Source organism: Haliotis rufescens, unplaced genomic scaffold (genome assembly GCF_023055435.1).
Source record: "Haliotis rufescens isolate VD_foot unplaced genomic scaffold, xgHalRufe1.0.p SCAF_12, whole genome shotgun sequence".
Classification (NCBI taxonomy): domain Eukaryota; kingdom Metazoa; phylum Mollusca; class Gastropoda; order Lepetellida; family Haliotidae; genus Haliotis; species Haliotis rufescens.
The window spans coordinates 30,966,992-30,984,712 of record NW_025963802.1 but is presented as its reverse complement, the minus strand read 5'-3'; the positions used below and the strand labels follow the sequence as shown (position 1 = coordinate 30,984,712).

The 17,721-nt window shown below is 39.4% G+C and overlaps 1 protein-coding gene across 2 annotated transcripts in view; it reads right to left on the bottom strand.

The window, feature by feature from the left end:
* LOC124117197 (TBC1 domain family member 12-like) overlaps positions 1-17,721 on the bottom strand; it is an 80,788-nt gene that overhangs the window by 49,696 nt on the left and 13,371 nt on the right. Inside the window, exon 1 of one of the 2 annotated variants that reach the window (XM_046478968.2) lies at positions 8,161-8,294. The exons of the other annotated variant lie outside the window; for it this stretch is intronic. Coding sequence (XP_046334924.2) covers positions 8,161-8,186 — 26 coding nt within the window. The 5' untranslated portion in view covers positions 8,187-8,294. Of the gene's footprint in view, positions 1-8,160; positions 8,295-17,721 lie in introns of those variants that run through there. 2 annotated transcript variants of the gene reach the window in all.

Sequence of the window (17,721 nt, the reverse complement as noted above, 5' to 3'; positions counted from 1 at the left end):
CCACTATGTTTCTCAATTGATAATACTGAAGGTGATCAATCAATCAATACCAGAGCCATACCAGACCCATACCAAGGGGACAGTAGACAGAACAGCTCTGCAGAGGACCGCCTTAACTTCAAAGAGCAGCACAACATCCAGATCCTCATCTGTACAATTAGAGTTCTCTCCCTTTGCACCTGACAATCACCTGTGTAATATCACCTGACCAGTAGCTTTGAGAGTGTGTTTACCTATTGACATATTTGGCTAGTAATGTTGACACAGTTAAGCACACACTAATCAGTACTTTATGATAGGGCTGTTGCGACCTGTTGTGTAACCATGGAATTATAGTGAATTTTTGTCATTAAACAATACGTCACTTGACTAACCACAGGTCCGGGTAAAGCGGGTACTAGGGTCGGGTGGGTCCTGAGTAGGACCAAGGAACCCACAGGACTACCCGAACTCGTGGTTAGTCAAGTGACGTATTGTTTAATGACAAAAATTCACTATAATTCCATGGTTACACAACAGGTCGCGACTGTTCATATTTCTTTCTGACTATGCAAGCATACAGTCTGACTTTTATATGTTTAAATAAAGATACAGCTTCGGCCAGATATATTTTTGGTATGTGTATCTGAATACTATTTGCCTGGCTCGGGTAAAACAAAGCAAAAGCAGACAGTTTGTACCCAACTCTTGAAAATTACAGCAGGTACCAAAGGTAGGGTCGGGTAATAGGTAGTCGGATACCCGGGGGCTAAATTTGGACTCATCCCAGCCCTACTTTATGGACATAGTGACCCATTCCAGTCAATGATTTCCACATCATCTGATATTCTTATCAGACACGTGAGCATATTTACTTAGGATAATTGTTGATATAATGTTAAGAGTTACATCAGGAACCTATAATGAGGGATGGACACCAGACTTCAGTGAGAAATCTCTTTTATAGTTCATTTTGAGAATATGAGGCACACCATTAGCAGTATCAGGACATGTTAGACGCTCATTAATATCATAGGACTAATGCATCGGACATGAAAACTCCATTAGGAGCTCTGGTTTCAAGAAACCAATCAATAATGTTTCCTTTCAAATACATTTGAAATTTCTCAAGCAATCACAGCATTTTTAGACCCTGGGGTTTGAATTTGAGAATGTCGAACAAGGAAGAGTAAACCGAAAAAAGTTAAATATAACCCAGGTCATCATAACAAGGTCATTCAAAGGGGGTCATACTCAAGATAAGTATTTACAGTAGACTATTCAGCACTATTCAGCAGTATTCAGTGACATAATACAAGTCCCTTGGGAATCAGCAAACAGTATTTGTTCACTCACTAAGAATGAATGCAACTTTTATGTTCCAGCATGAAAAGCAGGGACCATTTCACAAATCCATGGTCTTATATATCTGCCGAAATATGTCATCAATATTTTACAGAAACATTTTAGAATCCTGTGTTCTGATGGGTCTGCAGAAACACAAATCTATGTCAGACCATGAGTTAGTTGATGTCACATCACCAAAAGTGAATTTATTTATTTCACTACACTACTTTGTCAAACTTCTTTACCGTACACAGATAAGCTGAAACTGCCTTTGATACACTCCCCTGTGCATGTCAAGTGCAGAATCACCTGAAGCAACAGCAATTCAATAAGGATCAACATGACTCTCATGGCAGCTAAATATACATCAAATGCCCTTCCACAATATAACGGGGATATTTATCTCGTGGGACCTCACATGTGAAGGTCTTGTCAGGATTTGAAATAAATTGTCATAATTAACATTAGATAAGACAATACTAAAAATAACCCTGATATATGGTATAACTCTGAACAGTGCACTGCAGCACCTTGATGATAAACAGCGACAATAAAATTGGGTACACAAGTATGTTACCTGCGATGGAACCAAATCGCAATTTGTGTGTGGCATCACTTTGGACGTTTCTCACACATGACACTGACTAAACAGATAAACTTGATAAGCAAATGACATACCCTGACTCAAAGCAGCACAAGTGAAATCAGTCACAAGACAGCATTATCACAAACTTGATGAACAAGAGTCAGGAATTCTACAGTAATAAGCAATATACCTGGTATACAATGTGACAGCAGTTTAGTTGGTTACAAGAACTGTGAGACGAAGATTATCAATGCATGTCAATTAGTTAGATGAACAGTGTTGAATCTTTCCCATAATTGACAACCAAAGTATAGACAAAAGTCGTCTTCTCTTTAATATGATGGTCACCATAGTAACTTTCATTCAGTTTATGTTTTAATTACCACTCACTACTCACTCAATAAGTCCTAAATAAGATCTGAGAGGGTAGAGTTTACAAGATGACAAGTTCCTCCTTCAAGAGCTATCATCAAGAAGTAATTGTACCCATCAAACACTCGTAACATCCATGGAACGAAGCAGTCCCGAGAAGCAGCAGCAGCAGCAGCACACGTTGATGAACTGTGTGTACTCGAGGCTGGCACCTGGAACCCTGAAGGGACATCAATCAGGAAGAAAACCAACACAATAACTCACTCCAAATAGCAGGGCGTTAACAGGAGTCTAGACCACAGTACCAGCTCAATTAATTTCTTTCATTTCAATGTTTTCTGTTACACCCATACAAAAATATTGTAATTCTAATGATTGACAAATTCAATATATTGTATCTATTTTGAATAATGTTCGACTTGCATCAAGGTGTTTCAGAGAATCCATCCCCATCCCAAACTAGCGAGGCATTAGGGGTCGTTGCCCAGATTCATCATGAATCAACCCCCTTCGGTTTCATTGTCTGGTAACTGAAGGACATTTCATATTGGTTTTCTTGGTATTGACTATAAACTTTAAGCTTGTTCAACCTACATCATCAATGGTGTGTATAAGACTAATACACTACATCACCTTGTCTTTCTTGGTGGTTAGCCATCCCAGTACTTAATACACACCCAGCAGTCACTGTCAGTGGTCGATTTAAGGCTGGTCCTTTGACTTTACTTAAAGTCAGTGAACTTAGATAGGCCATTGATAGTTTAACATATATATTGTTGACAAGCCAGTGGTCAGCATTCAAAATCAAAGGCTCAATATCACAAAGGGATCTTAGCACTAATATGATCTCAACTCCCATACTTAAACACTGACTTACGACTATCCTAGCACGAAGATCACCTTGTGGAATTTGGGTGAAGCCCGGACTTAATACCACAATGGGATCATAGCACTAATATGATCTCAACTCCCATACTTAAACACTGACTTACGACTATCCTAGCACGAAGATCACCTTGTGGAATTGGGGTGAAGCTTGGGCCTAATACCACAATGGGATCATAGCACTAATATGATCTCAACTCCCATACTTAAACACTGACTTAAGACTATCCTAGCACGAAGATCACCTTGTGGAATTGGGGTGAAGCTTGGGCCTAATACCACAATGGGATCATAGCACTAATATGATCTCAACTCCCATACTTAAACACTGACTTACGACTATCCTAGCACGAAGATCACCTTGTGGAATTGGGGTGAAGCTTGGACCTAATACCATGAAGGATCTTAGCACTTATATGATTGTAACTCCCATGCCTTAAAATTCACTTCTGACCATCCTCAGTGAGTAAGCACCAAGGACACTTGGTGGAACTGGGCCCAGTTCTTTCGACATCAGCAGGGCCTACTGGACAGATTGTCTTTTTTCTGATTGTAGACACTCAATCCTCATTAAAGTTGCCCTGACAAGGGAAATGGCCTATCCCAACTTGGACCCTCTACATCAGCTTGTGACAGCCAATGAGCAAAGTTAGTCAGATATGTCTAACAGGAAAATTAAAAAAAAGCATTCGAAATCAGAGAACAGAAGGCCAACTACGCTCCACATTTCATTCGCTGGCAGCCATGATGGAGGTCCCTGGTAAGTCTCCCCTGCCACAAACCTTCATTCTCATTTGTCTCATCTCAGTGGGCGCATTCTCTTTTGAGATAGGTGTCCGCTAAATCCATTTAAACCAACAGAATTGATAGGAGCCTGTTACAAATGATAGATGAAGAGCAGAGAAATGACTGCAAAAAGTGCATGGCTGGCAAGAAATGACTGCAAAAAGAACATGGCTATTATAAGCCCAGGTATAAAGCTTGAGACAATTCGTTTTGTAGCAACTGTATTTGTCTGATGACTATTACAAACATCAAAGAAAAGGCTGGATTAATAACCCCTTCATTTTTATCCACGTAAATTACTTTATTAATTCTGATGGCCATTCTGATCAGGATGCATGAAACAGCCAGGCTGTCAGATGGATCAATCTGGAATATATTGGTAAGATGATCAATGTCATCAAAGTTGGATATGCCCCGTACTTCAAAAATGTGCTGATCTGCACATGCACATCTTGCAAGTTGTAATGAAATACAGCATTAATTAATTTATGCTGATCTGGTAAAAAATTAAAACATGCACATCTTGCAAGTTGTAATGAAATACAGCATTAATTGATATTATTTTATATGAAAACATATTTGATTTACATGACTGTGGAAACAGTAAGCATACAACAAAAATAAACTTGATCTGGCAAAGAAACAAAAATGTGCATATCATGCCGACAGTACTAAAGTATAACAAATGAATATTTTCAATACCTATACATAGATAATTTAGACTTTTGTTGAAACAGTGACCTTAATTGAAAAAAAAAACCTACAATTATTTCAATCCTGTCAAGATTTAATCAAGCCTGTTTCACACATTAACAAAAGGAACACACAGCCATAATCTAATAATGAAGCTTACACCAGTGAAGATCCCGGGTAGATTAGGTCCTCAGCAACCCATGCTTGTTTCAAGAGGTGACGATGTTTGCGTAAGCATGGTAAGAGGCGACTGACGGGATCGAGTGGTCAGGCTCGCTGACTTTGTTGCTGCATGCCATCATATCCCAATTGTGCGAAGCAATGCTCATGATATCAATCTCTGGATTGTCTGGTCCAGGCTCAATTATATACAGACTGCCATCATATAGCTGGAATATTGCTCAGTGCGGCGTTAAACAAGAAAGAAAGATGATGATGCTAAACGAAATGCAGTGGATTATAGATTGTGGTTTGATTAGCTCTAACTAAGCCAATATTGTTGTATCCAGCAGTGAACTGTTTCTCTGAGGAGACATTAAACAAATGGAAACACTGAATCAGAGAGTCTCAAGGACATTTGATTAATCTTGTGTAGAATCCCGATGACGCCAAGAGGGAAGCAAGGCTGGACATGTGACATACAGCCACTTACACAATGTATAGCACTGACCTCAGTGGACAGATAACAGTTACACTGGGCAGGAAAATATGTCAACAATGCTTGTCATTTTTCAAACCCTTGTTTACCTTTCTGTTTGAGATCTGACAGTGATAACAAACTTACCAACATACTTACATGTGTGTGATGTAAGGAAGGCATGGACAATGACAATCTTACTTTTGCTTTAATGAAAGTTGGGCCTTTGACTTCAACAGATGTTTATCTATCAATTGTTTGAAAATCATTATGATTAATTTTATTTTTTTTGCATTTATGAAGGATGATGCCATTCTGTGGATGATAATGGCATCATGCAACTGGGTGGTTTGTTGCTCATGCTATTGACCACTAGTTTGCCTTGTGGCACAAAACAACATTCACTCACAGGGTCCCTCACATGCAGCGATGACATATTTTACAACGGCTCAGTGGCCAGGCTCCGTAACTTGGTTGATAAGCATACTCCAACAAAATGGATTGTTGCTCATTCTGCCCACTATGATGTACACACCCTTCATGACAGCCACAGGGGCGGTCGGGTAGCCTAGTGGTTAAAGCGTTCGCTCGTCACGCCGAAGACCTGGGTTCGATTCCCGACATGGGTACAATGTGTGAAGCCCATTTGTGGTGTCCCTGGGCCGTGATATTGCTGGAATATTGCTAAAAGCGGCGTAAAACCATACTCACTCACTCACTCACTCATGACAGCCAGTAAGTCCACAGGGGATCATGTGTCTGGGGTGAGTCTTTTTCCATGGAGGTGTTGGTTGGTCAAGCCATCACACCGCCAGTGTACAGCAGGGACAACTCCCACCTCCATGCCATACATTGCTCCCTGGTTTAACCAGGCTGTCAAGGACCCTAGTCAACTGGTCAGCAACATGCTTCACAAGCTCTGTTTCAGGGTCCACATACGTCAGCATTAGATCCGGACAGGTTGACATTGCGATGGTCAGCATGGGAAATATTTTACCACACATCACTGAAGCATTTTTCACTTTAGGATTTAGTATGAACACCTCTTGGGGGCAACTTATAAATCTGTCATGGATACTGACCATTGTTTTGGACAGTACTTGTTTTTGTTTTTTTAAACAACCTCTCTGGACGTTATACCTTTTCCTTCCTAGTAAGGTCTCATCCCGGGTATGAGGTTTTACTTTTTCCTAGGAAGACCTGATGAGTTGAGAAGCAGATGGAATTTTGGACTGAGTGTTTCGAATGTCCAAAGTTTAGATGGAATTTTGGAATGAGTGTTTCGAAAGTCCAAAGTTTAGATGGAATTTTGGACTGAGTGTTTCGAACATCCAAGGTTCTAAAATCAAGGACAAGAATTATTCTTACACAACCTCCTGGTCCGTAGTCAGGCACTCTAACCATTAGACTACAGAACCGTTGAAGATAGGTGCTTATGCCAAATCATTGGTGAGTGAGTGAGTGAGTTGGGTTTAACTCCGCTTTTAACAGCATTCAAGTTATATTGCTGCGTGTCAGCTTAATGTGGGAGGAAAGCCCGAAGTGATGCAGGTCTCAGACCTTTACCACTTCGGTGAAACCATCGAGCACGGGTATGGTGCTGACAAACCTGGAAACATAATCGGGGCGAACCGGGATTCGAACCCACAATCATAGGTTTCTGGGTGCCCAAGGGACGCAACTCTGCACAGCGAATCATGGCGCCTCAGATGACTGGGCCACCAATGCCCCCTACAAATCATTGGAAGTTATTATATATATATATAATAGAGAGAGCAAAAATTAGGTGCAATGAATGAACGAGTGAATTGAACAACAAATCTAACCCACATCTCATCACCTAATAGAGAAATCTTGTGATGGTACATGAAAATCATATCATTAATCAGAATGACAGCACAACGTTTTCAGGGAATCAGCTACTTGCCTGTTAACATACATTTCCTGTTCATGATGACTAAATATATTCAAAACACAAGTACAAGTCATTCTTGCATCTGTACTTGAAAGAAATGGATGTAAGTAGAGAAATGTCAACTCCAACAGAAACTTACGTTTCCTGGCAACACCTCTATAACTACCCCTACAGATTGATCTCTTACTGATCAAATTGTATTTTCTTTTTGAGACATGTTATTGGAAAAACATGCTTAAATTCACCTGCAGTCTTTATGACACAAACATCATCCCATCTCACAGGAAAATGGTTAAGAAACTCATACTTCCTCAGGCGTACATTGCCTTCAGCTTCAAAACAAATGGGTCATGTTTCACAAATCAATTTCTGCTCTAATGCTATTTTGATTCATAATGAATAAATTTTGCCAACCTCAATGCCTAACGCTCACTTTAAGTACTAGGACCCTTGACAAAATCAGATACCAACAAAAACCTTCTAGCTACCCTGTTAGGATCCGAGTAGAATAGAACCAAGGACAGTATGTTTGTTGTAAGAGCTGACTCACATGAGTGAGTGAGTGAGTAGGATTATACGCCACTTTTAGCAATATTCCAGCAATATCACGGCGGGGGACTAGAAATGGGCTTCACACATTGTACCCATGTGGGAAATCAAACCCGGGCCTTTAGCATGACGAGCAAACACTTTAACCACTAGCCTACCCCACAACCCTGACTTACATGAAGATTGTATGGTCACATGGTCACAATGTGTAACAATAAGCAGATCCTGGCACACTAATGAACACAACCCTCTGAGCAAATTGCTGAGCTCAAAACAATGGCAACACTTGCACAAACTGAAGCACAAAACAAAATTCACTCATTTAATCTGAATTAAATAAAAACAAAAAACTCCAGTCTCCACCATTCGCCAATTTAACTACACCCCATTCATTGCCATAACAACACCTACCTTTCTCCAACCAAATCTTTCCCCATGTTGCCTATGCAGTTCAACACACAAACCTGCTCCTGTTCAGAATGCAGGGTGTGGCCAAGAGGCAACAACAGAGGACAATTAGCCAGCTGATCACGTGTAAACTGCTGGTCACAATATTGACATAAGGACTTATATATCCTGTCATCCACCATCCATAATACTACCTAATCATCCCAGCATCCCCGGTAGCATGTTGTGTCACGAGACAGCATGGCCAGGAGAAGGATGCGTGCCTCACCATGAAATACTTGTTGATTTAGCATGCAGGAAAACATTCAGTGACACATGTTTTTCAGCTTCTTGTGTTTAAGTTGTTATCGAGGTCAAGAGGAACTAAACCTTCTTTTGCTTTAACTAATGCACCAACATACTTAAATCTTTCTATGTAAGTACTGTTTTCATGTCAGGTAATTTTTTACATTTTCAGAAATTTTAATCATGAAATTATGTTTTTATTATTAATCCAGCTTTGGGAATAAAACAAGTATTGTTTTGTATGAAGAAATAAAGAAAGAACTTATGTCTACATGAATTATATTCATTCATATCCATTTATATGTCTCTGTCATGGGTTTCTCTTGAAAACAAGCCATCATAAAAATATTTAAAATGTCTGTGTGATGCTACAAGCCTCGTTCTAGCGCGGGTAACCGCAAAAACCATGGCCAGCCGAAAATGTATGATGTCAAAAATCCGACTATATGTTAGTTTCATTCCTGTCATCAAATAATTGGGTCTGGACCAGACAAATCCAATGATTGACATTGTGACAGGCTATCAACCAAGTTACCAAGCCTGACCACTCGATCTATTTGGTCGCCTCCTACAACCAGGTTGCTGGGGATCTATTCTAACCAGGATTCTCCACTGGGATTTTCACTTGAAAAGTATCACCCCTCAAAAGATCCACAGGGAGTAAATATGTCCATTGATTCATAATAGGTTTCAACATATTCCAAATTACCTCAAATGACCAAACCCTCTGATCTGAGTTTCCATCAGCATGATCAGATATTATATTGAGTCTCAGTGATCAGGGACTTGTCAATGCCATCGGCTGAAGGCAGCGATCAATAGACAAAATGAAACTGAAGGCTTTATTTAATCAGAAACTCAGCATGAGTGATATTCTTAATCAGCGCATAGATGCTGGTTTACACTAAGGTGACAATCCCTCACTAGGTGATGGGGATGATGAAGTGGCAATAACTCTGTGGTGGCAGTGTCTGCTGGATTGCACACAGCCATTTGGGCTAAAGTAGGTCCTTGCGTATCAAGGGTCAGTGGGGCTCCAGTGTCAAGAACGGTACTCATCACGGGATCTGGGAGTGGAGCCATTTCACCATTGTTTCACCATTGTTTTCATTTCATATCTACCATGACTGCCTGTTGAGTATTACCACAGTTGAACAATCAGTCCACACCCTTGGAGTCCAATGACATACAGTATGCCATATATATCAAAGCTGAGACCTGGTACTCTGTGAGGGAGGGAGTTTTCTGCTGCTTTTAGCAATATTCCAGCCATACTCAAGCGGGTGGACGTTACTACATTTTGGAAGAACTATAAAAGAACAATGTTTTTCAAAACTTCACATGGTGGTTATGTGTTATCATACCTTGATGGTCTGCATTGTGGCTCATGCTATCAACCACTTGTTTAAGTGCCCCAGACTAACAGCCACAGTCAGTGTGAAAAACGTTTGTGTCTTAGTTACCAGCCCAAACCTGTCAACTGACATCATTTTCCGAAGACATTAGTGTTGATGCATGGACTTTTATAAGCAAAACTTACTAGATCGAAATACATTTACTAGATCCGGGCTATGGACTAGAGGCTAGTCACAAAATGCAGACTGCCTTGATCTAGCTGCAATATTGTGACGTAAACAACATTCACAAACAGATGTACACTCTTAGAAATCATTTGTCCTCTTTTACATCCATCTTGGTTAAAAAGACAGGACTAATAGCAACGGAACATTTCTTAATCTCTCATGTTATATCATTGAGTAACAAGATGATAACGATTTCCTCACTTGTCTCACAGAGAATCATAGGATGCGATAAATCTTAGGACACTGATTAGATACAAGATTCTCTGCATTGATTTTGTCTTGACAGCTGGCAAGAATATTTCCCAATCTTTGAGCATCTTCATCTAAATAGGCCACCTTTGGGAGTGACATTTGCAAACATATACTTGGTATTTGTAGAGTAAAGATTGATGTAACATGATTAGCGAGGGAAAGATCACGTCATTCATCTGGAGATAAATGTGCAGAATATTTTCAACTAACTATTTTCACATAGATAATGAAACTCATGACGGCCTCATGACATGATTTGACAGGAAAACTCTGTACAGTTAATACATTAAATATAACATGGACAAAGTAGTTTGATTTTATAGAAACTTACTTTTCATGATCATTTTGTAATGATGAAAACTAAAAGTTCTAAAATAATGTTGTTCTAACATGGCCCTGATCTTTACTGTTGAGGTTTCATTTAAAAAATGAAAAATAAGCAAAAATGAAATAATGTTGTTTTTCAACTGTATCCTTGTTGCGTAACTGAAAAGAAAACATTTTTATTGTTTTACCGCAAAATACATGTTGTTAATGACTGATCATAACAAGGGTTATGACTCAGAATGTATTGTGAGTTTTATTAGGGAGAAGCAGAAGATGCATTGTGGTAACGTGAGTGAGTGAGTGAGTGAGTGAGTGAGTGAGTGAGTGAGTGAGTGAGTGAGTGAGTGAGTGAGTGAGTGAGCGAGCGAGCGAGCGAAAGCATCATCAACATCACTGATGAGGACACCAACAAGAAGCCTTAAATTTGTTAGAAATCAAACCTGGTTTTTCTGCACCTCAACCAGTAGACTAACCCACCACATCCTTGAACAGAAGAAAAAGGTTGAATATTCTTTCTGCCAAGTCAGCCTATTTTAGTTGCAGTCAATATGTGAATGAGTATGTTTTTGCTCTGAGCATAACTATAAGGAGCCTTTGATAATACCCCCCTGCAATACACAAGCAATTCCCCAGCATGGAGCGCCTGCCCGCTCGCCCGCCCGCCTGCTCGCCCTCCCGCCTGCCTGTCCGCCCGCCCGTCGATGACAGTGGCCCACCTGAACAACAACATCCCATTACAATGCTATCGTCTCCCATCCTGAGGAGACAATCAATAAGTCATTAAAGACCAGTGTCAATTACGTAGGTGATTGATCTAGATAGATCCTGACAGATGAAATAAACATGTCCTGTCTTTACACTAAAGCCCAATATCAACACGTGGTCGTGCTGCACCCAAGTCATAATGAAGATTAGGAAAATACTGCTTTGACATGACTACAGTAAAAGCAATGTGATTTAGTTCAATAACATTGCTATTGTATAAATCATGTCTTTGCATTGAGCAAAGTTAGGATTTATAACACTGTCACTGAAGCTGAAGCTCAATCGGTAGCAATTAATGCTAATTCTATCTGCTAAGATTATAAAATCTGCTTAGACCATCAAATCCATGTTCTCAATCGATGCAGAATGACTGAAACAAGTATTTGCTCCTTGGAATGATTAGGATATAAAATTTCATCTAAAGTCTAAAGTCTTTTTCCAATCCATTTGTTTCTTTGTTTGTTTGTTGTTTAACGCCGCACTCAGCAATATTCCAGCCATATGATGGCGGTCTGTAAATAATTGAGGCTGGACTAGACAATCCAGACAATCCATTGATTGATATCATGAGCATCGATCCACCCAATTTGCATATGATAATAGCAACAACCAAGTCAGCGAGACTGACCACCTGATCCATTAGTTGCCTCATACAAAAAGCATGGGTTGCTGAAAACCTATTTTAAGCCGGATCTTCACAGGGTTTTTTCCAATCAAGTAGGGGTGGTGGGGTAGCCTGGTGGTGAAAGGAGTGCCACTCAAAAAGGAACTGTGTTCGAATTTCCACATGGATTCAATGTAAAGGAGCACATTCTCAGCTGTGATATGGCAGGAGTAATGATAAACAAGACACAAATCCCAACTTGTTTCAATCCGGGGTAGAATAAGTCTTTAGCAACCCATGCTTGCTGTAAGAGGCGACTATGAATGTCAAAAGAGGCGACTACCAGGATCTTGTGCTCAAGTCATGGTATCGCAATTGCGTTGTTTGATGCTTGTGATCTCAATCACTGGATTGTCTGGTCCAGACTCGACTATTTACAGACCGCCGTCATATAGCTGGAATTTTGCTGAGTGAGGCATTAAACAACAAACAAACAAACAATTTATGAACAATTTACCTTGGTAATTAATCATCTTCATTGGTCTTCCATTGCAAAAGCAATAACCTCATTAATATTACCGATGAAAGGACAACATATTCACTTATACGCTGCCACAAATTGGACTTGGTGCAATAGCTGTAAATGTTTCACACAAAAACTATTCATGTCAAAAAGCAAATTTCTTCCTCAAACTATTTCTTGCAAAGTCTTGCACACTCTGTTCCCATAATTCATTTCTCTCCTCTCTGGTCCATTACACAATATACAGAACATCCATACAGCTGTACCATCATTAGCGCCTGTTGCCTAGCAACACTGTCCATTGTAGTGTTATGTGATAATAACCCACCTTGAAAGATGGGGTGATGCACTCAGTACCATCAGCAACAGGTTATCTCTAGAGAGAGCCAGGCATGCTGTATTTCAATTTGTGTTTTTATCACTGCACAGTAGACAAGGAACGCCCATAAATCTTTGTTACATTTCAATGTTTGAGATTCTTCTGAAAAAGCCAAACTACTAACATACGAACAGAGATACATGGACAATTAAAGAGTATAATTTGCAGCTAAAGTATCGTTGTATTTGTGTAACTTGAATTAAAGATGTAAAGTGTAAAATGTCTCCCAATAATCAACATGATCAATGGGTGCATCTTCAATTTTGTTTCAAATCACAGTATGCTCCCTAGTTTCCATGCAAAACATAATTGCCTATGTTTTATTCAAACAGTTACACTGACCAGAATCCCATGTTTCACTGCATCACTGTGTTCACGTTTCACAACCGTAACTAAAAGTGCATTACCCTAAAGAGGTACCTTCTAATTTAAAGTCTTATAAATCAAGATGAGAATCATGATCAAAGTCAAGCTGAAAGACTATCATTAACATTACTGAGCTTAAAATAAAACTCCAGTACTCTGTCATTACAACTATTCATATACCAGTTACATGTACTGTCAAATGAACCATTCCATTTTCTTAAAGCTACTAATCTGCAGTAAATGAAGCTTGAAATCGACACCCCAGTTGTTTGCACCAGGTCTCTAGGAAGTTTATAAGTGAGTGAGTGAGTGAGTGAGTGAGTGAGTTTGGTTTAATGCCACTTTAGGCAGTATTTCAGTTATCGTAGTAATATCATAGCAAGTCCACTTGATGTGAGAGAAAAACTTGAAGTGATGATGCAGGTCTTAAATATTTTCCAAATTGGTCAAACCCAAAAGCACAGTTATAGTGCTGACAAACCAAGAAATATAATCAAGGTGAACCGGAATCCAAACCCATGGTCATAGGTTCCTGGCATGCCTAAGGGATGCAACTCTGCACAGCAAATTGCACACATGCCCCCCTTGATCTGGAGATGATTTCAACACAAACATCAACACTTGCAATAATCTACGTTTTGCTACAACTATTGATCATCAATACTATCTTGTCTGACCTGTGAAGATCCAGGGTAGAATAAGTCTTCAGCAACCCGTGCTTGCCGTAAAAGGCGACTATGCTTGTCGTAAGAGGCGACTAACGGGATCGGGTGGTCAAGCTCGCTGGCTTGGTTGATGCATGTAATCGTATCCCAATTGCATGGATCGATGATCATGATCTCAGTCTCTGGATTGTCTGGTCCAGACTCAATTATTTACAGACCGCCATCATAAAGCTGGAATATTGCTCAGCGCAGCGTCAAACAACAACCAAAGAAACAAAACAAACAAACATTAGTTATACATCTCAGAAGACATAGTAAATGGTCATTTAATATGGAAATTCAAAAATTCAAATTCCACAAAAATAACATTAAAATACTTTAATTTGTAATCATGTAAGTTAACCCATATGTTACAAGTTACAAATCCCTTGATACAATTCTAAACACTGTGCACACTAAAAAGAAGTTCAAGAACTGAAGATGGACAAGGCATGGCAAATTGTCATTCCTAGCAAAATTGATTCAAGAAAAGATGTTCAAAAAACACTTTGGTTATCTTCCAACTAAAATGTTCTGATCTATCTGCTTATAGTCAATGATCACCCCACCAACAAGGAGACAATGTCTCAGTTTCTTGCACTGCAGTAGTTACACAGACCATCATGCACTGTCCTCCTTCCAAGCATCCAACACTGACCCAGAAACCTGTAAAGGCCCCAGACAGATAATGAGTGGCACCAGCGGCCCCTCTGTGACCCCAGCACAGCCCCTGACAATGTTTCAACATGGTGACTCAGTTGGGGCTGATTCCACCAGAATGAAGGGGTGACAGTGATCAAACTCCATAATGGTTTCGGCAAACCCTAAATTGATTGAATGGATTGCTGAAGCAACAGAGAATTCCCTTGATGACCATCCGATTCCAAGGCTAGTGCTGTGAGATGTGTTAATGGTGTTACCTCAGACCATATTCTGGTCAGGACCACACATTCACCACTGTCATAATCATTCTCGTGACCGGAGTTGCAATATGCAGGATTAATTCCACTGGTAACAAATACATGATTGATAACCAGTTGCATGAATATGTATTTGTCCTGAAGAGATTCAATTGAGAGATGTTGAGACCTGGCCTTTTGACAGTGTGATGAGAAAAGAAATAGCCAGCGGCGGTGAGCAATATGCCCACTGTTCAATACGCCCACTGTTTTTCACCCAATGCTTCAGAGTGGGACAGGATTGAAAAAGCAGTTCATCTCAGGAGGGGTGGTCAGGTAGCCTAGTGGTTAAAGCGTTCGCTCATGACGCTGAAGACCCAAGTTCGATTCCCGACATGGGTACAATGTGTGAAGCCCATTTCTGGTGTCCCCGCTGTGATATTGCTGGAATATTGCTAAAAGAGGCGTAAAGCCATACATACTCACTCACTCACTCCTCTCAGGAATAAAGTCCACATGTACCCTTCAACTGAATTTCCACTTCCAAAGATTCTAACCTTCACCTGATATGTAACCTTTGCACTACATACACTGAAGCACAGGACCACAGGACCACAGGACCACAGACCAAACAAAACAAGCAGGTGTTTCTATTTTGTCAAATATTCATTTGTTCAAATTAAGTGTGATAAACAAATATTATGCCAAAAAGCAATCTAATGCAAGGCTAAAACAACTTGTTTCAGGGAACCATGGTTACCTGGTCTTTATAGTATATTTATATAGGGCAATAAACATGAAGGTGGGTTAAGGAAAATGAAAATGAAAATGATGCCATTCTGTCTCTGCACATTGGAAGAAACATTTCCGCAATTTAGTAGAGCAAATAAAACTACAGTAGCAGCTATTGTTCGGTCCTGATTTCACTGATGTTTTCTCTTGCTTGTGATCTTGTATTCCCTTTTTGAAATTAGTATGTGTTCCACATTCAAACCTCCATGACACTGTTCTGACATGCATTATATATTTTAAAACAATATATAAAAAACAGTTCAACAGGATCATATTGACACATACTGTATTGGACAAATAGTCTGGCAGTTTACCAGTTTACCAGTGTACACATATTGTTGCATCCCTGTCCTTTGAAGAGCCAGAATGTTTTTTTCACAAGGAAATGACCAGCTCACATTCAAATGTATCATTTTAAAGAATATTAAAACACTTAAAAATATGTTCAAATGGACAGCCAGATCTGAATGAAAAGACCTAATTTGCACCTCCTTTTTTCAACCAGTTTTTATTTCATCTACTACTATATTATCGTATGATTATGAAGACTATGTACTAAGCATTGCTAAGCACATTAACATTTCTTTCTTAAATCTGTTCAAATTGAATGATATTGATATCATCTGGGCCTTCAGTCTGGAAAATAGAATTATTGTTACTAATTCTTTTGAAATGCGTGTCACAAAGAGGTGTTTCTAGGTGGATCAGGGTCTGTTTTGGCCATAACAAGTTCATAGTCACAAGCGACATTTGTGAGACATATACCAGACCTTTTCAGCATAAGCACTATAATTCAACTATCAAATCAACATGACCTGGATTCCAAGGTCGCTAGAAGTTATCATAAAAACAAGTAAAACCTAATGTAACAGTGATTTATGAGTCCATAAGGAAATAGTACATGCATTAGCACCAACATCATTGTTTAGCCCGAAAGCTATTACAGAAAAGCAATTATCACAATAATGAAACATTGATGGGAAATTCTATTCTCCTACAAGTAACCTCCCCATTTTATCAGAGGTTGTAAAGAGAAAATGTCATTTTCCCACCAATATTACTCCCAACCAAATCAACAGCCACCTTTATATATGCTGCCATACCCCATCAACCATAAAGTGAACATGTTCTGTCGAGGCAGCTGAGAATCAGTCACCATTACAAATGTATTGCTATTGCTTGACTGATCTTTGTATTCACAGTATTTACATACATCAAGCTGATTAACATCACTGGACCCTCGGTACCATCCAAATATCTAACTTTCTGCCTTCAGGCATGGAATACATCACAGGGCATTGACAAACAGTCGTACTGATATTTGTTTCTTTTACCATTTCTGGATTGAATTGTTGAAAATCAGCGTTATAAGTGTTTCAGAATTTGGACTGAAACAGATTTTTTAGAATCCAATTTGAGGAAGCTGTTGGAACTGTTTCTGGATAATTGTTTCTGTAATATATTGGGTACACAGTAACACATGCATTAAACCAGGCACTAATCCTCCATGTTTGTTTGATGCTACTAATAGAGTATTTACTTTGGTAATTAAACATTTCATTTACTAAGAAAGCAGTAATTCAGGTTGTTGAGTGGGTGGCAAGCCCCCCAAACCCACTCTTGTTTTAGCGAGGCGACAAAAATGATGTCTGAAAAACATAGAAATCGTTACTAAGGAATAAGCTTGTGCACATCTCTAACCAAAATGGCCGAATGTGTCTGGTATACTGTATTCTTGCCATATATTGGATACATAACGCATAACCCATGTAATTATCTGACAAAAAAAAAGCTGTATCTTAATGTGAATAGGATAATAATAGTCTTTAGGAAAAGAATAAAAACCAAGACATTTTCTTTATTAAACACATAAAGTATTTTTGAGCCCCACAATAATATCTTCAACATTACTGGCCACACCATGGCAAGACCATTGTTGATCAGGGAGAAATCTATCTTTCTGATGGTTCCCACTGAAATGAACTAGCCTTATACCTCAGGCAGGACAAAGAATGCGATCAAATTGGTCCACACCCACAAATGGATCTATGCTCTCTCACACTCCATCGATACTATTACCATCCT